General features: G+C 48.3%; 1 protein-coding gene across 1 annotated transcript in view; it reads left to right on the forward strand.

Annotated features, from left to right (window-relative positions):
• The window catches only part of EYA2 (EYA transcriptional coactivator and phosphatase 2), a 251,791-nt gene that overhangs the window by 91,291 nt on the left and 138,271 nt on the right, over positions 1-22,229 (forward strand). Inside the window, exons 4-5 of the mRNA XM_046678181.1 lie at positions 613-755; positions 9,329-9,445. Coding sequence (XP_046534137.1) covers positions 613-755; positions 9,329-9,445 — 260 coding nt within the window. The remainder of the gene's footprint in view (positions 1-612; positions 756-9,328; positions 9,446-22,229) is intronic.

Genomic DNA, 22,229 nt, shown 5'->3' on the forward strand with positions numbered 1-22,229 from the left:
GCAGAGTCTGATTGGATGGTCTTGCATCATGCACCCACCCCTTGGCCAAGAGCAGGGCATCTTGATTGACAGCGCTGCCAAACTACAATCAATTGGAAGGTGTCTAAATTAGGACAATGGCCGGGTGGGGCAGGCTCTGCTGCAGTAATCAATAAATGCTGACCTCATGACTAAACACCGCAAATAACAAAGGTTTGTTTCAGTGTGGGTCCGATGAGATCTCTCCTCCACACGCTGACTCGAGCATCCAGCCTGTGTCCGTATTTTGGCTCTGCCTTCTCCGCCTGTTCCCTCCACAGTCGCTGCCTGAAGAGGAGAGAGGGCAGGAGGCGTCACAGAAGTTGGTTTTATTGGCCAGACCTGGGAGCGGCTTATACCTTCTCTTGGGCAGAACCCAGCCACATGGTCTAATCTGACTGCAAGCGAGACAGGAAATGTCTCTTCCTGGTGTCCAGGAAGAGGGGAAATGAAGTGGGATTTGATGAACACCACACTTGTCTCTGCCCTGGAAAGAGTCAATACCCAAAGCAAAATGGTGCTGTTGAGACCAAAATCAGGAGGAAGGGATGCTGGGCTGGGCCTGGAGATTTAATCTTCTCTCCTTCCATGCAGACCCTGCGCGCGTATCCTACCCAGCCAGCCTCCCTCCGCCATGGCAGCCTACGGCCAGACACAGTACAGCGCGGGCATCCAGCAGGCCGGCCCCTACACGGCTTACCCGCCTCCAGCACAAGCCTATGGACTCCCTTCCTACAGTGAGTACCAAAGCAAGCCCTGCTTTCCCCCCGGGGTTCCCAACATCATGGTCTTTCCTTTGCCCTGTGGCCTCAGTTAAATGCAGCCAGCCTAATTTTGGATTAGAGATAGAGGAGAAGGATAGACGCCTTAAATATAGTTCAAGTTCTGCAGACTATATGAAGGCCTCTTTTAATTTCAAGAAGAAGAAAGTTAGCCCAAGCTGGCTTAGGGAAAATGGAAATTTAATGATTCACATACTGGAAAATGTAAAGGTACAGCTGACATCAGGTATGGCTGGATCCAGGTGCTCACATGACATCAGGAGGAAGATGTCTCCCTCCATCTTCAGATGTTTTCCTCTGAGTTGGCTTTACTCTTGCACTGGTTCTTCCCACGTGGCAGCAAAGATGGTGCCTATCAACTCTGGGTTTTCATCCTTTCAGCTCAGCACTCCCAGCAGTTCCACCAGAATCTCATATTGACCCCCATTGGCCCAAATTGGCCACATGACAATGCTTAGAACAAGACAAGGAGTGAGGGTGAGGGACATAAGGAGGTTGAAGCGTATGGATTGTACATGAGGGATGGATGGCTCTCTCAAAGGAAAACACAGGGGTGGTATCAGAAGAAGGAGAAATGGGTGCTGGGAAGGCAAAACCACAGACCCACAGACCTGGACTCTCAGAACCTTCCTGCCGAGAGCTGGAGACTCGGTGAGCCAGGCTCGCCACGCACTGCTCACCTGTCCCTCTGCGTTAGTCAGGGTTCTCCAGAGAAACAGAACTGGCGGGGTGGAGATAGAGATGTGTGTCTAGAGAGAGAGATTTCTCGTAGGAATTGGCCCGCCCAACTGTGGAGGCTGAGAAGTCCCAAGGTCTGCACTTGGCAGTCTGGAGACCAGCTCTCCAGTCTGAGCCCAGAGGCCTGGGAACCAGCAGGGCTGATGGTGTCGCATCTGGTCCAAAAGTCAGCAGGCCCAAGATCCAAGAAGAGCTGACTTTTCGGTTCGAGTCTGAAGGCAGGAGAAGATCAATCTCGCAGCTCAAGCACTCGGGCAGAAGGGCTCCCTCTTCCTCAGCCTTTTGATTCTATTTGGGTCTTCAACTGGTTGGATGAGGCCCACCACATTGGGGAGAGAACTCTACATAACTCAGTTTACAGATTCAAATGTTAATCTCATCCAGAAACACCCTCACAGACACACCCAGAATAATGTTTGACCACATGTCTGGACACCTCGTGGCCCCGTCCAGTCTAGTCAAGTTGACACAGAAAATTAGTCATCACACTGCCTGTGGTTTTTATTCATGCTATTTCCTCCCTTCTTAATTTGTGTGTCAACCGAAGCTCTTTTGGTAGCCTATGACAAAAATCTAGTGGTAATTAGATTAAGGAAATAGAGGAGTTTATTGCAAACTGAGCTGAAAAATCTTAGAGGACTGGCTTCAGGCAGTGTTGGATCCAGCTACTCAAGCAATAATATCAGGAATTAGTCTCTGCTCCATTTGCATGGGCTTTAATCTCAGGCAGGCTTTCCCACTGTGGTGCTGAAGAGATCTCTCTCGCTGGACTCCCATGGCCATCCCTGACCCAGACGCTGGGGCAGAGAAGATGGAAATGCTCTGGTCGGCCACATTTGGCCATGTCCACCCATGGAACCAGGGGCCAGGTCAGGCTCACTCGGGAGAACAGATCTGAATATGAGAAAGTGTATGTCAGGAGTAGGACGAGGGGCAGGTGGAAACCACGGATGGCCAAGCAGACGGCTTTCCAATCCAGCCACGTCCACGGCATCCGGGGAGAGACCACGGGGTGAGGGGCGGGAGACTCACCTCCCAGACCCAGTGCCCCTGCCTCCTCCAGGCCTCAGTTTCGTCAACCATAAAGTTAATGCACCCTTCTCGTCTTCCCAACCGGATGACGTGGCTGGCGTGCAGGGACTGAACTTTGCCTTCTTTTCTCTCTCTCTACCTCTGCCTCGTTCTCTCGCTGGTTCATTCGTTCAGTATTGGGGCCCATGCTGGGCATTCAGTGGTCCACGAGCAGGGCGGGCCCTGTGTTTGTGGAGCTTCCTGTCTAGATCGGAGGCTGCCAAGTGAAGGCTGATGGGTAATGTGGCCTTTGGCTTGTTTTTTAACCAGGAAAATATACTTGACATTTTTTAAATTAATGAACAATTTTAAAATGAGAAATGTTTACATAAGAATTCATATTTCTAATATCTTAAAAAAAAACAAATGATCCATGGGGCTGGCCCGGTGGCACAGCATTTAAGGCTGTGAGCTCCACTTCGGTGGCCCAGGGTTCACGGGTCTGGATCTCCGGCACGGACCTACACACTGCTCATCAAGCCATGCTGAGGGGGCATCCCACATCCAAAATAGAGGAAGATTGGCAACCAGTGTTAGCTCAGGGCCAGTCTTCCTCACCAGAAAAGAAAAAGATCAGGCAGCACTGGGCCCATATTTTCTGTGTCAGGAGTAAGTGGCTCTGAGTAGGGCTGTCCCCGTTAGCCTCAGTTCGCCATGGTCCCCACCTGGCCCACATCACTTGTTTGAATTATCTGTCTGTCCCCTGAAGACATTTGAGTCTTCAACCTCTGGCCTAGAGGGGCAAAGAAATTTTTTAATTCTTTAAAATTTTATGTTATTTCAAATGATCACGCATGATATAAAGGAAGAGGAGGAGGTCATGGGAGAGAACAGAGCAAGGAAGAATCAAATAAGTTCCAATTAATTGAATTCTAATTAATTCCTAAATTAGGTTCCAGCAGGGAAGGCCTTTTAGAGGAGGTGCTGACCCAGCTGAGAACTGAGAGAGGACTTTGTGCAAGCTCAGGAGGGAGAGCATCCGGGGGAGGGGACCGCCCGCGGGAAGGCCCGGGAAGGCACTTGGCAAGGCCTGGGAGCCCAGTGGCTGGACACAGTGGGGGATGAGGTGGAAGAGGTGGGCGGAGCCTTAGAGGCCTGGGAGGGATTCAGGATTTTATTCCAAGTGAAACAGGAACTCATCGCAGGTCTACAAGCAGAGGGCTATGTGAGACAATCTGGGTTTTTTCCTTTCTTTTTTTTTTTTTTGAGGAAGATTAGCCCTGAGCTAACATCTGCTGCCAATCCTCCTCTTTTTGCTGAGGAAGACTGGCCCTGAGCTAACATCCATGCTCACCTTCCTCTACTTTATATGTGGGACGCCTACCACAGCATGGCTTGACAAGTGGTGCCATGTCCACACCCGGGATCCGAACCGGCGAACCCCGGGCTGCCAAAGCAGAACGTGCAAACTTAACTACTGTGCCACCAGGCCGGCCCCGCAATCTGGGTTTTTAAGGATCACCTTGGCCGCCGTCGGGAGGTTGAGTTGGAGGGAAGCAGAGGAGAAACAGGAAGGCCAGCTGGGAGGCTGATAAGGCCTGGAGTTGGGCGCTGGTGGAGGCCTGGGGCAGGGCAGTGGACATTCAAGAGCAATTCTGGAGGTGGCAGTGACGAGTCCGGTGGGGCATCAGAGGAGGCGTTGGTCGTAGTCACGGTTGTTAAGTTGCCGCCACCCACGACTCTCAGTGCTCCACGTCCAGGAGTTGTTTTAATGCCCCTCAAGCCTACAAGGAAGTTCTTATCATTATCTTCCTTTGAGGGATAAATAAATGGAGGCTCAGAGAGGATAAATAACTTGCCCAAGGTCACCCAGCCGGTCGGCTGCAGAGGTGGAATTAAACCCTGGCAGCCTGGCTCTGGAGTCCAAGCCCTTAACCACTGAGCTCCCCGGCCCCGGCGTGCGTTCTGTAAATCCCAGGGGATTCCCTGTGACTCAGCTTCGCCAACAGGTGTGAGCATCTTTTCTAACTTTCTGTCCCTCCTGTGCTGGAAGACCTGTGACACAAGCACATGGAAGTTACCCTGCCTGGCTGACAGCCCAGAAGAATGAAGCCGTTGTATTTTTCAGCAAAAGCAAGAAAACTAACCCTGTTCCCAGACAAAACACAGTGTCAGGTGGAAATTAATTTGGTTCAAAGTCATTTTACCGTCTTAGTTACTGTCAGTCTGTTCCCTGACCCACAGCATAGGAGGTGAGAGGGCACGTCCTCGGTTCACACTGTACCTCTGCCTCTTGCTGGTCCCAAGACCCCAGGCAAGCCACCTCTGTTTCCTCGTTGGTGCAGTGGGAGTGATGCTGAGTCTGGCCTCCTCACAGCTGTTGTGAGGATTAAATGAGGTCATCTCCGTCGGAGGTCAGCTGCCTTTTTCTGTAAAGGCCAGCTAGCAAATATTTTCAGCTTTGTGGGGCAGACTGTCATTGTTGCAACTCCCCAACTCTGCCACTGTAGCGTGAAAGCAGCCGACACTATGTAAACGAATGGATGTGTCTGTGTTCCAATAAAACTTTATCAACACAAATAGGCAGTGGGCCACATTTGGCCCATGGACCCATACCCTTGATCTATATGAAGGGCTTAGCTCTCAGGGCCTGGCCCGTGGGAAACACTCCATCGATGCAGTAGAAGCCAGGCTGCCACACACACACGGGATGTCCGTGCCACTGCAGAATGACAGGTGGCATGAAAAGCCGTTTCCCTCCCATATGCCTGTGCCCGAGCAAGCAGTGTTTGCTCACTGTCTGGACAAACCTTGTTGAATCTTGTTAGGAAGTGTTTCTCATTGCTCCTTGGCAAATAGTAGTATTACCTTTGTTTAAATAGCTTCAGGGAAATAACACAATTGAGCAAACTAGAGGCAAGGAGGTTGGGAGTACTGAGTATTTTTTCCCTCAATTTATTATACAACGTTTAAGACATAGGTAAAAGCATAAAGAGTAATATTACCAACAGCCACAAACTGACCATCCAACTTAAAAAATAAAAAATAGAGGGAGGTCTGCCTCCCTTTCATCTCAGAGACACCCACACCCGTGGATTTGCTGTTTATCATGCTTCTGCATCTCGTTATGTGGAATAGGGATCAGTAAACTTTTCTGTGAAGTGCCTGATAGTAACCCTTGGCTTTGCGGTCATACATTCCCTATCACAACTACTCAAGCTACTGTTGTAGCTCGAAAGCAGCCACGGAAGATACGTAAATGAGTGGGTGTGTCTGTGTTTCAGGAAAACCTTATTTAGGAAAACAGGCAGCACGTCACATTTGGCCCATGGGCCACAGTTTGCCGCCCCCGATGTAGACTTATTTTGCATGTTTGTGGAATGAATGAATGCCCCGTGCATCACTGTTGTTGACATGCTTTCTGAAATGCACGCACTCACTATCGTGCTTCCAAGAGCTAAAGACAGCAAAATCTGTAGGTGGTTCCTGAGCATCTTATGGAGGCCTCCTTCTCTTTGCCACAAAGATATTCACGAGAAACACTTGGGGAGCAGGAGATCTGATGTGGTCAGACTGTCCCCAAACCGGACCTTCACCGGATTTCCTTTGATCTTAGTCTCTTGGAGCAGTGCTACTCATCTGGGCTAAAAGCCCGGTACTTATTTTTTGCTTTTTAATTTCCAGTTCTTTGTGGACTGATACTTTGGTAAAATGCAATAAAAATGAATTACTAGAAAAATGAAATTAAAATAACAAAACAGTGATACAAAATAGAAGCCCAGAGATATGACCTTAGATGTCACATGATGTCAAGTTGCTACGAAAGTTTCTAGATGTTTCTGTACTTTCTCATGGTAAGCTGGTGACTGGTCCATGGACACAGTTGGGCCGCCCTGATTTACAGGACTAAAGCCTTTCACGTGCTTGCCAGAGTCTCTTCCTTTCCTCATAAATTAGAATTTTGTGATCCAACCACTTAGCAAACAAAAGGAGATGTGAAAACCTTTATTTTGTTTTCTTCCATATTTGTTCATTGGGCAGACATTTATTGAGCGCCTACTGTGTGCCCAGCAGTGAGGCAGGTGTGGAATACCACAGAGGACAAGACGGGCCTGGCCCTGCCATCCAGGAGTTCTCAGCCTAAGGAGGGAACAGATGGTAAACAGATGAACTGTCATGAGTTCCCTGAAAAGAGTGGGGTGCTGTGGAGGGACTCAGGGGAAAGGGCCTGACTTAGGTCATGAAAGGCCTTTCTGGGGAAACAACATTTAAGCTGAGAAATTGAGGATGAGAAGGCATCAGCCTGGTAAAGACGGGGATGGGATGTAGTGCGTTCCAGGGCAGAGAGAAGAGCATGTGCAAAGGCCCCGCGTCTAAAGACATCCTTGCAGTTTTGTCTGCATCTATTTAAAATGAAAAATTTATGTACCTTTGACTCAGCAATTCCGCTTCTTATAACCAACCTAGACAAACATTCTAACATTGCGTGAGGAGGCACATCCATTCCATCCTGGGCTGTGATAGCAGAAACCTTGGAATCACCCTAGAGTTCATCGTCAGGGGACTGGCTGCATAGGCAGTGATGGTCCTCACTTGGATTTCCGTTCAGCCACTAAAATGAATGAGAGTGGCCGAATGCACAGCTCGAGAAGGGTGAGCGAAGGAGCTGAAGAAGGCAGGGGTCGGAGGCATGAGCCAAGCCCCTGTAGGACCTGGTCACCCAGAGAGTTTAGATTTTACTCCAGGTGCACCAGGAGGCAGCCTGCACCAAGTAAACCATTACCCGCTCCTAGCAGACTGAGCAAAAGAAGGTGCTTGTTGCTCTCATCATCGTTGTTACTGAAGTCTTGCACCGTCTACTGCATAAAGTCCTTTCACACCCGTTGGTAAGAGGCATCAAGAGAAGGAGAGGAAAACCTTGACTTCAGAGTTATCAGCTAATTGCGAGACCCCAGTTGAGTGGCCTGGCTTTCTGAACCTCAGTTTCCACATCTTTAAAAGGGAGCGAACAGTATTGCTTGTTTTGTGGGATGGTTGTGAGGATGAAAGAGATGTGTGCTTCTAAGTACCCCAGTCAGAGCCCTATATGTTCATCCTCTCCCCTTCCTTTAACCTCCTGACAACCTTCTGGTGGGATCAGCATCTTATCTCACAAGGGAGGAGACTCCCAAGCTGGGGTTGGAGGAGAAACTGCCCAGGTCACCAAGTAACGAAGCGAACCGTCCAGGACTCCAGCACAGGCCTCCAGACCCAAACTCCATCATTTTTACCCCACTAAGCATTCGCCTCATTTATGGGGATGAATGAGTGAGAAGGAGGGAAACCACAATTGCAAAACCATCCCCGGAACTAGAAATGTTCTTTAAGGAAATGCAGACTTAAACAGCATTGAGATACTCTTTACAGCTATAAGACAGAGAAAGATAAGCAAAGTTTGATAATGCATTTGATGCAAAAGGGAAGCAGACACCCGCTTATCGTATGGAGAGGATGTCCGTCTACCCTCCGGGGAGCACCGTTTAGCAGCATCCATAAAAATTTAAGATGCTCTTGCCCTTGGACTCAGCAATTCCAAATACCGGGATTAACAGAAAGATGTATGTGTACCCGAGGGGTTAAATGATGAGGCAGCCACACAGTGGAATACTGCACAGCCATAAATACAGAATAAGAGAGAACTTTATAAGCTGGTGGAGAATGATCATTATCATGTATTGTCAAGTAACAAAAAAAAAAAGAGGAAAATGTATAACAGTATAGACTGCTCCAGTTTATTTTTAAAAAAGAGGAAAAAATATATATATATATTGCACATACATGCATAAGTTTGTATTTGCACAGAACATGTCTGGAGGTAGATACAAGAAACTGGTAACAGTGGTCGCCTGTGGAAGGGGAGCTGGAGGTTTGGGGTCAAGGATAGAAGAGATACTTTTCTCTATGCCTTTGGTACTATTTGAATTTTCTACAGTGCATTTATTACATTTTCAATAAAAATACAATGTGTGGGCTACTGCTGGTAGCGCCCCTCCCTTCCCAGCCAGTTGCTCATGGAATCAGTGCCTGTGCTTTCAGGAAGCGTGTCAGATAAGCAGGCCCCCCCAACGAGAAGGGTGGAGAGTGTGCCTTAGGGTTAAGTGGCATTTTCTCTACAGAGGAAGGATGCTTCCTTTAACACCTTCACCCGAAATGCTGATGGCTGTTTAAACCATACATGGCTTCACTCCATGGTGTAGGGGGTTGTAACTCACTGCCCTCAGGGGCAGGCAGGAAGCATGAAACTGACCACATGTGCAAAATCCAAGATGCTCTTGGCCTGCCTTTCCCTTCGCCACTTTTGATAGTGTCCTAGAATGTAAAAAAGAAAAAGTACAAAAGCAATGAAAAATAGCACCTTAAAACCAGCCTCAATGCAAGGGATCCATGGTGATATGGGAAACACACCAATGGGGAGCTCCTGGGGGCAGCTTGTCATCACATGGGAATACAGGCATGATGCCACTGGATCATCTCGTTGCTCAAGAGAGCTGTAAGTCCAGATTTTTGGGTGAAATCTGCTGATTTTTTAAACAAAAGGAGCTAATTCAGGTTTTCCTTAAAAATATGCAGGCCAAGCAAAATATGTCTGTAGGCTCATCTCAGCTCACCAGCTACCAGTTTGCAACTCCTGGTTTGGAAGCTGATAAAATTGCGTGCTGTCTTGACTCAGTTGCTTTTCTGCAGGTGACAGGAAGCATCCTAATCTTATGTCCCTGGTGCTTCTTTTTCCCCCTTCAAAGGCATCAAGACAGAAGACAGCTTGAACCATTCCCCCGGCCAGAGTGGATTCCTCAGCTATGGCTCCAGCTTCAGCACCCCACCCACTGGACAGAGCCCGTACACCTACCAGATGCACGGTCAGTGTGGCGCTGCGGCCCCTCCCTGCTGGTCTCTAAGGCACCTCCCGAGTTGGGTGCCCAGTCATTCATTTCTTTATTCAGCTGATTTATTGAGCACCTACTATGTGCCAGGATCTATCTCAAGTAGCAGAGTTACAGTGGTGGACAGAATAGATGTGAGAGCTACCCTCGTGGCAATTACACGGCAGGAGAGAGAGATTGACAGTCAAGAAGACAACAGATAAATTGGCTAATTTGGGGTGGGCTTGGGTGCAAGGAAGCCGATAAACACGGTGTTTGGATAGAGCCTGGTGAACAGCTGCAGGATCAGGAGCAGTGGGATATGGTAACTTTAGATTGAGTCATCAGGGAAGACTCTTGGAAGAGATGACATTGGACCCAAAGGGTCAGCCATGTCAGACCTGGGGGAAGAGCATTCCAGGCAGAGGGAAGAGCCAGTGCAAAAGCTGTATGGAGGGGAAATGTCTTGATGCGTTTGAGGCACAGAACAAAGGCCAGCGAGGCTGGAGCAGAGTCAGGGATGGAGGAGGGAGCCTTGGAGAGAGAGCGGGGCTGAATCACGCCGGGCCTTGAGGGCTGTGGGCAGGAGCTGGCTTTGATGTGAAGCATGATGGAACTGGCAGGTCCACTGGAGACTCAGAGAAATGCCAGCTGGGGGAATATGGGGCAGGCGGGTAAAGGGGCTGTCATCCCGGGCGGCAGGTTCAAGGCTCTGCGTTCCCAGAGGGTGGCCTTAGAAAAGGAAGAAGGAACTCCAGTGGGTAACTCCCACTCCACAAACCCTAAGAGGCGGTGTGCTGGGTTCTCCTGTGTCCACCTCCACTCTTTCACCCTCCGAGAGCCCCTTCTCCTCTCTGGCGCCTCCCTGGGAGCAAGTTGCAGCTGATGCATGGAACAGAGGGTCGGTGGCAGTCATTTGGGGAATCCTCATCCTGGTATTTTATTCCTTTATGAAAGCTGGTTAAAATGACTACCAGGGGTCTGAAAAGTAAAATGCAAAAATGAAGGGCTAATGACAAGGTGGAGGACCAATGAGTGACTGTTCTTTTCTTTAAAAAAAACTATTTGTGGGGCCGGCCCAGTGGCTGAGTGGTTTAAGTTCTGCGTGCTCCACTTCGGCGGTCTGGGTTCGCAGGTTCAGATCTCAGGCATGGACCTACACCACTTGTCACCCATGGTGTGGTGGTGACCCACATCCAGAATAGAAGGAGATTGGCCCAGAGGTTAGCTCAGGGCTAATCTTTCTCAAGCAAAGAAAAGAAGACGATTGGCAACAGCTGGTAGCTCAGGGCAAATCCTCAGGAAAAAAAACTATTTGCAAGTATTGTCACTTCATCTTTTTAATTAAGGAAACAAGAAAAATGGATGTCAAGGGCAGCCTTTCAGGAAAAATCATTGAGAAGGGACGGAAAATGACTTTAGGGTATGCAAGAGAAAGGGGATGATGAGCATTAATGCCCAGTCCTTGGAATAACTTCCAAATAAAGATCTGCATCGGAGTCTGTTGGTGACACCATCAGCTGACATTGGCCAGATCTTCGCCGCCTGCCACGTGATGTTGCTGGATCTTATACCATCTTCAAGATGCTCCAAAGGATTGGTGCTGGTCTTCTTCCCATTTTACAGAAGAGGAAACTGAGGCATCAAGGGAATGACTTATCTGCCCAACATCAGGCCAAGGAATTTAGATTTGACTGCAATCAAAGGGACTGAGTGGAGTCTCCTGGGCGTCTGGGAGAATCCCAACCCCCCCCCCACCGAAAGCCCGCACTCTTAGCCATGGTACTCTCCTGCCTCCTCTGCCTCTGCTGTCACCTCTGCCTCCCCACAGTGGCCTTCTGAGTTCCACTGAAGGACATAAGCTGCCAGGACCCATCTCCACGTGGGAAGTGAATTATGATTCTGATCCCAATAATAAAGACTTAGAAGACCCTGAACTTGAACTTGCTTTTGGGTCAGTCTCAAGCCAGGTTTTTCCAGCTCGGCCAGTAGAAACGGAACTTACTGCCTCAGAGCTTCTGAGGCTACAGAGGGTGAACAGGAAACACAGTCCACCCTCCCCCATTCTGGCACCCCTCCCCCATTCTGGCACCCTCCCCCTGCATAATAAGTGAGTTGAGTTATGTAGGAGTGGTTCCCCATCCATTCATTCGTTCTTTGAGTTTTATTGAGCACCAGTTCTATGCCTGGCACCCTTTTGGGCTCTGGGGTCACAGCAGTCAACGAAGACAATTAATTCCCCCATAGAGAGAGATGGACATTAGTCAGTTAACAAATAAATAGATGGTTACAGATTTTGATAAAGCTTGTGAAGGACAAAAACAGGGCGGTGTGATGGGCAACGGTGAGGGGAGTGGTAACGGACATTGCCCAGCTTAGGGAGACCCAAGGCATGAAAAAGGAGCCGACCACCTGAGCAGCTGGGGACAGGTCAGCCCAAGCAGAGGGAACAGCGAGAGCAAAGGCCCAGAGGTGGAGAAGGACTCCAAAGGAGACTGATGAATCTGGGCGGAGCAAGTAGAGGAGATGAGACGGGAAAAGGGAAACAGGAGCCCTCCTGGACCAGGACATGGGGAAGAATGTTATTTCTTCTCTGGTCCTTACAGCAGCTACATGAGGTGGTACCGTCAAGCCTGCTTTACAGATGGGGAAAGTGAGGTTCAGAGAGAGAAGGTGACATGCCCAAGATCACAGAGCCAGTAGTGTTCAGAGCTGGGATTCAGACTTGGGTTTCTAGAATACCAGAGCCTGTGCTGGTCCTTCAAGTGCTATTTCCTGGACTCCTCAGGACTCCTCAACTCTGCGTACACCATTCCCCTAACCCTCCCAATAGCCTGTGAGGTGGGTTCCAGCATTACCGCCTCGTACAGGTGGAGACACTGAGGCACAAAGTGGTAAAGTAACTTGCCCAAGGTCACAGGGCTGGAGCAGTGGGATTTGAAGCCAGGCAGTGGCACTCCAGAGCCCAGGCACGTACCCCCCCACACCATCCCCCCTCCGCACTCCATGCTCCACACTCCATCTAGATGATGATTCTGCATGCCTGAGTCCTGGCCTGGACCCCACCCCCGACACAGCCCCCACCAGCCCCTCAAAATCGAGACACGTCTCCTGCTCGCTTCCCACCCGACCACAGGAATAATCCAGGTTATTTTCTTATTGTCCTCCTGGCCCCGATGCCAGAAGGGAGCAGCTGGACTTTGTCCCAATTAACTGCCGTCAGTCTAATGCTAATGGCCATAAACTGCTCTTGAGACAGCCCAGGCATTTTGCAAGCCTGACATAGTCGTCCTGAAGGATTTTTTTTCAAACACAAACACACAGAGCGCTCACACACCGTGCCCATGTGCTTCCTATTAACTTTTTTTTTTTTCGAGTTGCTCCAGAGGAGAAATAAACCCTCAGACGGCTCTGCGCACATTTCAGAATGGAAGACACAGGTCGGACTTCGTTTTCACGCTAAGAAGAGAATGAAGAGGGAGGTTGAGACTGATGGAGTTTTAGGCCCGAAAGCACTGACTTGGAGGGAAACTAGTCCACATTTATGAAGCTGGAATGAGACTTTTTTCCTTTGTAAGAATTAAAATCATAATTTTGCAGAGGCGAAAAGAACTTCAGTAGGGACCACCCCGTTGTTTACAGATGAGTAAACTGAGTCACGGCAGCACAATGGCTGGTGTCCAGTCATAGAGCAAACATTCGATAAGCTGGGATGCCTCCCCCTACGTCTTTTACCTAGTCTCAGAAACTTCCAGAAACTTCCGCAGAGCCAGCGCCCCTCCAGCCCAGATTTGAGAGCCTCGTCTGTTTGGATAACTTCACTGGCCCGCCACCGAACGTGCAGTCAACGTAAAAGAGAAGAGTTCACGGCACTCATTCGGCCTTTGCACGGTTGTTTACTTTCTTTTTTTAAGTTCACCTGAGGGTTTTTACAGCTGAAATGTGTTTCTTACGGGTTTGGTTTTTTTGTTTTCTTTTTGGCTTCTCCCCCTGAAACACTGCTATTCACAGAAATGACCGCAAAGATTAAAAAGAATAGGAAAAAACACCTTGAGAGTGTGTTCCCAGAGCTCGCTGGTCCCGTGGAGGGGTTGAGAGCGCTGGACCTGAGCCACAGGCAGTCTGGATGTGTCCCCCACCCCCAACACGACTTCCACGAGGCGCTTGACTTCTCTGTGCCTCAGTTTCTCCATCTATAGGACTGGCATCGCAGCAAGAGAGATGACCTCATGGGGCCGTCGTGGGGACTAAGTGGAGTGACTTGTGGGCACACCGGATGAGGCCCATAAAGATGGGGTGTCCTTGTTATCATTCCCATTGTTCCTTTGGTAACATGATAGTTTAAAGCAGTGACTCTAAAGTCAGGCTGAGTTAACTTCCCAGTTCTGCAAAGTACCCCCGTGTGACCTTGAGCCTAGTTACTTCTCAGTCCCTTGGTTCCTCCCCCTGTAAGATGAGAATCCCAAGTGCATCTGTGCATGGGGCGTGAATGAGTTAAAGGATATGAGTGTTTAGAACAGCCGCTGGCACAGACTAGTGCTCTACAAATGTTAACTGTCATTATTCTCATCCTAATTTCAGGTTTGATGGTCTTTGTGCTTCCCAAATTCACTTCTTTTCCCTGAACTCTCAGTTTTAGTTAGTAGTCGCGGTAAGAGAAAAGAGGAAGACTAGTTTGAGACTGTTGAGCTATCCACGTCAGCAGAAAGCCTCCATCGGGTGAACTCTGCGTTATAGGGGAACTTAAAACAGTGGGACCCTCTCAATGGGAATCCCTTTTGTATTTACCAAAGGCCAGGGAATGTTAGTCCTGGAGCTCAGAACCCAACATGAGCCATTCAGGAGCAACATGGAAATGTGTGGTTCAAGGATGCGTAGGAAAATTAAAAGTCCAGTCAAAGGGTTTGTAAGCCAGTGATCTCAGCCCGAGACCTCCAAGGCCAGTTTGTGTCGGCTTCCTGAAATCTGGCATCATCTCTGGCACCAGTAAGCTGTGACTTCAGACAAGTCACTGAACTTTCATAATCCAGTGCTCACAAGTGCTCATTGAACGAATAACAAGGTCAGAGAAAGTCAGGGTCAAATGCATTTGGTAAACAGTGGGTAGCACCAAGTTAACAGGTGTCTTCACTGCAGGACTTTCCAGAGCCTTTGCAGACTGATGCACCTTATGACTCACCAAGAATGGAATCCAGCAGTCAGTTTTCCCAGGTAGATTTGAACAGGGGCCCTCTCTCCAAACGAATGTTGTGTGCTCACTCAGAAGCCCTGGATGTGATGATCTTTAGGCTCCTTCCTGTATTATAATTCTTTGATTCTCTAAGTTTTTTAAAGTTATGAACATGCATGCATTCCCTTTTTTCTACATTTTAGTTTATTTTTTTGCTAAGACATAATTCACATACCATAAAATTCATCCTTTTAAAGGGTACAATTCAGTGATTTCCTATATTCATAAATTTCTGCAGCCATCACCACTATCTAATCCTACAACATTTTCATCACCCCAAAAAGAAACCCCATGCCCGTTAGCCATCTCTCCCTATTTCTCCTCCCACCAACATAGTTCCTTTTGTAATAAGAAAAAGAGATGTGTTTAAAGTTACTCTTCCTTTATATTAATTTTTGAGCAGGTTCTACATTTATCTAGTTTAAACATCTACAGAAATCTTTATCCCACCCTTATCCCACATCCGCTCAATTTCCAAACCCCCAAGGTTAACCACTTGTACTAGGTTCTTGTGAACCCATCCAGAATTTCCTTTTGCAAATATACACAAATGTGCACGGAGTCTATTATATTGCATATTTCTGTGACAAGAATTTACTCATAAATGATTCATAAATATGGAAATGATGTCAGTGTAACTCGGAAGTTGCATTGGTTCATTTGCTTTTAAGGTTTTCTCCTTATCACTGGTTTTAAGCAATTGAATTTGATGTGACTTCGTGAGTCGTCTTCATGATTCTAGTTCTTTGCATTCACTGAGCTTCTTACATCTGTGAGTTTATAGTTTTCATCAAATTTGGAAAATTTTTGGCCATTATGTCTTCAAATATCCCCCCCATGTCTTCAAGTTCACTAATCTTTTCTTCCATGGTATCTGATCTGCTTTTAATTACACTCGGCATTCTTTTTTTGGTTTCATTCATAGTTTTTTATCTCTAGAAGTTTGATTTGGATCTTTTTTAATATCCTGTCAGTACTTAAAGTGTCCAGTCTTTCTTCCAGCTCCTTGACCGGACAGAATACAGTTATGTTAGCTGTTTTAATGTACTTATGTACTGAGTTTGTCATCCGTGTCATTTCTGAGTTTTCATTGATTCTTCTGCTCATCAAGGTCATATTTTCTCCTGCTTCTTTGCATCCCCAGTACGTTTCGATTGGATGCTAGACATGGTGAGTTTTACCTTCTTGGGTGCTAGATATCTTTATATTCCTGTGAGTGTTCTTGAGCTCTGTTCTGGGATGAAGCTAAGTTATGTGGAAGTGGTTGGAGTCTTTGAATCTTGCTTCAAAATTCATTCAGGAGGGCAGAGGCGCATTTGGTCTAGGGATCTCTCTACCTAATGGCTTTTTTCCCATGACCCGGGCAGACCTTTCTGAACCTTCTACCCAGTGCCCCGTGAATTGTGAGGTTTTCCAACCTGGCTGGTGGGAACAGGAGCTGTTCTTGACTCTGTTATGAGCTCTGAGGATTGTTCCTCCTAATCTTTTCACGTGGCTCTCTCCCAGCCTTGAGTAATTTCCCCACAGGCGTGTGCTAATCGGTACTCAGGTGGATGCTCCGGGGGAAATGTCTGCAAGTCTCCAGAGCAGCCTCTCAGTGCAGATGCCTTTCTTTTTGGTACCGTACTCTGTGAGTTCTAACTATTTTGGCCTCCCTGGACTTGTGGCTGCGTCTCTTCAACTCAGAGTGACAACTGGGTGCCACCTGGGTCCCCTCCCTGGAAACTCTCCACACTGGGGCTTTCCTAAGGCTCACCTCTTCTTTCCACTCTCTCAAGGATTGCTCACTTTCATTGCCCGATGCCCAATGTCTTGGAAATCTATGGGGGGTTTTGGGTTTTTTTTTAAAGATTGGCCCTGAGTTGACATCTGTTACCCATCTTTTTTCTTCTTCTTCTTCTCCCCAAAGCCCCGCAGTACATAGTTGTATATTCTAGTGGGTCCTTCTGGTTGTGCTACGTGGGGCGCTGCCCCAGCATGGCTTGATGAGCGGTGCCATGTCCGCACCCAGGATCCAAACTAGTGAAACCCTGGGCTGCTGAAGTGGAGCGCACGAACTTAACCACTCAGCCACAGGGCCAGTCCTGGAAATCTAGTCTTTAAACTATTTCATGTGGGAGGGTAAATCCAGCCCCTGTGACCCAGTCTTGGCCGGAAGTGGAGGTACTCCTGCACTGGTTCATTTGTGTGTTTTCCCAGCACATGTGGTAACAGCAGCTGAATGCAAAATACGTAGCACAGTGAAAGGCAACAAGCCTGGTGGGAATACAGTTCTGTGCCTGGGGACGCATTCTCTCCCCTCATTTTCTTCTCCCAATCTTTGTGCATTTTGCCCTTGTTTCCATCATTCAACACTTCCATCGTCCTTACATCCCCTTCCATCAAGATACCGTCGCCTCCTTTTTAAAGCAAAGTCCTCTATTTAATGTGGCACTTCTCTGTATATTACTTATTTACTTATTCATTTTTTTCACTGTGCTATTATTTTTGTTGGGATCGTTATTGCTTTTGTCAATGCTCTGGTTACAAAGTTGCATTGTTTCAGAGCATTCTGCCCCAACCCTCCTTTTTCCTATAAGCTCCAGTATTTTAGTGCACGATTTTGCACAACACATGGCCTTTCAGGAAGGCATTAACATGTATGGCAGAAACACTTGTGTATATTCTGATTTTCATAGGTAACATGCTATACCCACTCTTCCATACTTTCGTTTCTTCATTTAGCTATGTATGTTGGAGAACTGTCTGAGTCAGTATATAGAAAGAGCTTCCTCGTTCTTTTCACAGGTGCCTATTATTCTGATAGGCCTTCAGTGATGTGTCTGTCAGATGTAACCAGCTCCTTGTTGGGTGTTTCCAGTCTTTTGCAGTTACCGCCTCTACAGCTATGATTAATCCTATATGTGCATCATTTTGTTTTCCTGCAAGTATTTCTGAAGGGCAGGTTGCCAGAAGTGGAATTCAGGGTCAAGGAGACAGTCTGTATTTAAATTTGGTAGCTATCTGCAAGCCACCCTCCACAGGGGATCTACCGGTGTGAACTCCCACGCGCAGCGTCTGAAAGTGCCTGTTTCACCAGCTCGGTGCCATCTGGTTGTTGGGGCTTCTGCCAATCTGATGCGTGAACAACAGCATCTCAGTGTAGTACTGATTTGTAAGTGTGTCTTACGGGGTTGAGCATCTTTCCTGATCTCTGACCGATTAGTGTTTCCTTTTCTGTGAACTAAGAGATTAGACTTGAAAAACTGTGCCAAAGGAGAGCAATGAGGTCTTAGGCATACCAATATTTAAACATATTATAAAGTTTCAATAATCAAAACAGTGTGGTTCTGGTATGGGAATGGAATAGTGGACTAGTAGAGGAGAATGTGCCGTACAGAAAGACAAAACGTATCAGGGAATCTGGCATTGAGGGCAGATGGCGTCCTAAGTCAGTGAGAAAAGACAGAGCATTCAGTGAATGATGTTGGAACAACTGGTTAGCCATCTGGTGAAAAAAAAAGATCCACCCCTATTACTAGATACCAGAAAAAAAATCCAAGTGGATTAACAGTTAAAATGTCAAAAGTAAAACCATAAAAGTATTAGAATGAGGAGCAAAATTTTTATAACCTTGGATTGCAAAAGGCTTTTCCAGCGTTGTCTCAGAGATCCAGAAGCCGTCATTGAGAAGATGGACAAGTTTGACTATGGATTTTTTTTTTTTCGCATGGCAAAGAAGACCAGAGGTAAAGTGAGAACAGCAAAAACAAACAAGCAAAACAAAAAACAAATGGCAAACTGGAAAGAAACAATTGTATCTCAAATCAGAAACAAATTGTTACTCTTTTTTAGATTATTCTGCAGTTCTGTGGATTGAATTCTGTGAGTTCTATGGATGTGGTTCTTCTAAATTAGAGAAGTGAGCAGGTACAGTGTTACAGGGAGTGGTGGGGACTGTGGCAAACTGGAGGGAACATGCCCATCAAAGCTGGGGGCGGGTCTTACTCAGCTTCAGCTAGTTGCTTCCACACTAGAATGGGGCCCCGCAGAGCCCAGATCTTTCCATTTTTCAAGGTAATCCTCAAAAGCATATTTTAGTGTAAAATCTCATTCTTTTTCAATATCGGCAACTGATTTAAACACTGTCTTTAAAGTACCTTGTGAAGCAGACAGACATGTATAAGGCTGGTCTCTATGCCTTTGTCTTACGATCTGGTTCCATATTTTCTTAACAGAACCACGGGTCATGGAATGACACCAGGAATGGAAGGAGAAAATGACAAGCCAAGTGGTGACTTGGGGAACTGGAAAGATCGCCCCTTTTGCTCCCCACCTCTGGCTTGTTTCGTCAGTGAGGCGTGTCCCCAAGGCCTTGAGTGATAGGCGTGGTCATAAGTCAGTTGGAGCCCAGTGGCCTCCTCTTGGTGAATTGGGTTATTTCCTATTTCTTCGTGGCAGCAGCGCCTTTCAGGCTGTCCCAGCCCAGCCAGTTTGGAGCAGGCTGAATCTGCCTGGTCTCACTTTGTCGGTCAAGGCAGGAGCCAGGCTTGGCGCCTCTTGGGTTCCTGGACTGAAGTCAGGTTTCCTGGTGTGAATCAGCAAGTCTTTTGCACGCGACGCAGTGGGTGGGTTTTCCAGCACGTCAGCCCTCTCGCGCCGGGCGGCGCCTCCACCCCGGTGGCCACCTTCTCATCACCTTCACGTGTGTTGGTTCCTGCTTGAGCTGAAGCCTTCTGGATTTAGGACATGTAGAGCTCAAGTGAATGGTCTGTGCCTCTGGGTGTATAACAAGTTTGGTCTGGTCACCCCCATCTCCAAAAGCTGCTGGAGACGACAGACGAAAACAGCTGGAGAGACTGAGTTAGTGTGGGGATCAGGAGGGGGTTCAGTAAACAATAGTTCGCTCGGGCAGTGCTGTCCTGTAGACCTTTGTGTGGTGGTGGAAATGTTCCAGAAGTGTCTGTCCAGTGTGGTAGCCACTTGCCACGTGTGGCTGTTGAGCATTGAAATATGGCTGGTGCAACTGAGGAACCGAATTTTTGTTTAATTTTAAGTAATTATAACATAAACCTAACTGTGGCTACTGGCCACCATATTGGGCAGCATGACTCTAAGCGATGATTAAAAGCCAGCTCTTAACCTCGTTACTGCAGCGGTGGGGGAGGGTAGTTGGTAGGTATTATGGACTGAATGTTTGTATCCTCCTAAAATTCGTATTTTGAAGCCCTAGCCCCCAGTGTGATGGTATTTGGAGATGGGGCCTTTAGGAGGTGGTTAGGGTTAGATGAAGTCACGAGAGTAGGGCCCTCTTGATGAGATTGGTGTCCTTGTAAGGAGAGGAGAAGAGAGAGATCTCTGTCTCTCTGCCCTCGGACACACTGAGGCAAGGCCACGTGAGGCCCAGCGAGCAGGCGGCCTCTGAAGCCAGGGAGAGGGGTCTCCTCGGGAGCCAGGTCAGCCGGCATCTTGATCTTGGGCTTCCAGCCTCCAGAACTGTGAGAAATAAGTTTCTGCTGTTTAAACAACCCAGTCTGTGGTGCTTTGTGACAGCCCCAGCTGACTAGGACAGTAGGTGTTTCTGAGATGTGCAAAAGCAGAGGCGGAAAAGCTGAGAGCTTGGAACGCTTTTTTGTTTCTCATTGGAGAAGCTTCACCTCCTTCTCTGCTTGCCCCATTATGAGAGGGGTTTTCAAGGCAAAGCTACAGAATGGGGGGCATGAGAAGCATAAGAAGCCCCCCCAGGGGTCTGCATGTGGAGTTGAGAGCCTGTGGGGGCAGACACTGGTGCCTTCAAACAGCCGTTCCTCCAGCAGATTACAGTGGAGCAGTGTCTCTGTGCCGGTGCTGTGCCAGGTGCAAAGAACACAGAGGTGAGCGAGACAGATGTGGGCCCAGCTCCCATGCAGTTCACAGCCCAAGGTGGGGAGACAGGCAGTAATCAAATGATGGCACAACACATGTAAAATTGCACCCATAAAGTGCTAGGAAGCAGAGCCAAGACAGACGCTGAGACTTCTGGCTCCAGCCGTGTTCTCTTCACTCTGCCGCTGGCCACAGACCGAGATGCCTCGGGAGACCAGCCCACAAGGCCAATGTGTGGGGCTGACAGGAGGGGGCCTGTGATGAACTGGGAGTCCTGGTCCTATTCTGTTAAAGCTGATTTTTGCCATGCAATGTGTCACTTATTCCAAATTAAAAAAAAAAAAAAAGAGCCAGCGCTAGTGGTCTAGTGGTTCAGACTCAGTGCTCTCGCCGCCATGGCCCAGGTTCGTTTCCCGGTCGTGGAACCGCGCCGTCTGTCTGTCAGTGGTCATCCTGTGGCGATGGCTCACATAGAGAACTGACCCTCAGGGCTAGGATACACAACCATGTGCTGAAGCTTCAAAAAAGGAGAAAAACTAGGAATCTGGAACTTTATAAGATACTTCCCAATTTAAAAAACTTAAATTGGTGGCAACAAATTAAAAGAACTACTATGCAGGCCAAACAAAGCATGTGTAGACTGGATACTGCCCGGAGGCTGCCATTTTGCTAACCAAGCCTGTCCTACACCGTAGAGAGAGCTGTTATCAGGGCGAGGGACTCTGAGCCCATTCTTCAGGCCGTGCCCTCCAGGAGCTAACCGTCCAGCCCACGGGGAGTGCTGACAGCCAGCGTCAGCACACAGCTCCCGGGTACCTTGTCTCTTGGGCTGTCTCTGTGGTGCTGGTGGAACGAGGTCATCCATTCATTCGACAAATATGGACGGAACCGAGCAGAAGATCCTTACCCTCCTAAAGCTAACATTGTGGGGTAGGAGACAGATCATAAAGAAGAAAAGCAAGTAAAATATATAGTATGTGAGATGGTGATAAGAGTTAAGGGGAAGACTAAAGAAACAAGTGCTGGGGTTTGCGATGTGTTTTTAGATAGACGGATCAGGGAAGGCTTCACAGAGGAAGAGAGAGTTGAGCACAGGCCTGCAGAAGGTGAAGGAGGGAGCCGTGTGGCCCTGTAGGGGAGAGCAGTCCAGGCCTCACGTGCTTGAGGAACGTCAGGATGGCCCGTGAGGCTGGAGTAGAGCTAGCGCGGTGGGAGAGAGGGGGAGAGGGCCGCTCCGGGGGCTGCAAGCTGTTGGAAGAACTTTGGTTTGTGCTGAGATGAGGAGCAGTGGAGGGTTTTAAACAAGGGAGCAACAGGATGCGTCTTGGTTCTAACAGGCTCCCTCTGGCCACCGTGTAGAGAATAAACTGTGGGGACGAGAAGGAAAGCTGGAGACCAGTGAGGGGGCGACTCCGGTAGTCCAGGCGAGAGATGACGGCTTGGCTCAGGGGTGACGGTGGAGACCGTGAGAAGTGCTCAGATTCTGGGTGTGTGTTGAGTTTGAAATTGACAGGAATTGCTGGTGGGTTGCGTGTGGGGTATGAAGAGATGGATATGGCGCATGGGGGGATGGCACGAGGCTGGAGGGGCACCATGACCCCAGGTGTGCTCCCTGTCCAGCATCCAGACTGTGAGAGAAGGAGGCTCCTGGTCTGCCTCCCTCCATGGCCTGGGGATGGAGCTGCATTTTCCAGCCATTTCCCTTGG

Source organism: Equus quagga, chromosome 12 (assembly GCF_021613505.1).
Source record: "Equus quagga isolate Etosha38 chromosome 12, UCLA_HA_Equagga_1.0, whole genome shotgun sequence".
In the NCBI taxonomy this organism is placed as follows: Eukaryota; Metazoa; Chordata; class Mammalia; order Perissodactyla; family Equidae; genus Equus; species Equus quagga.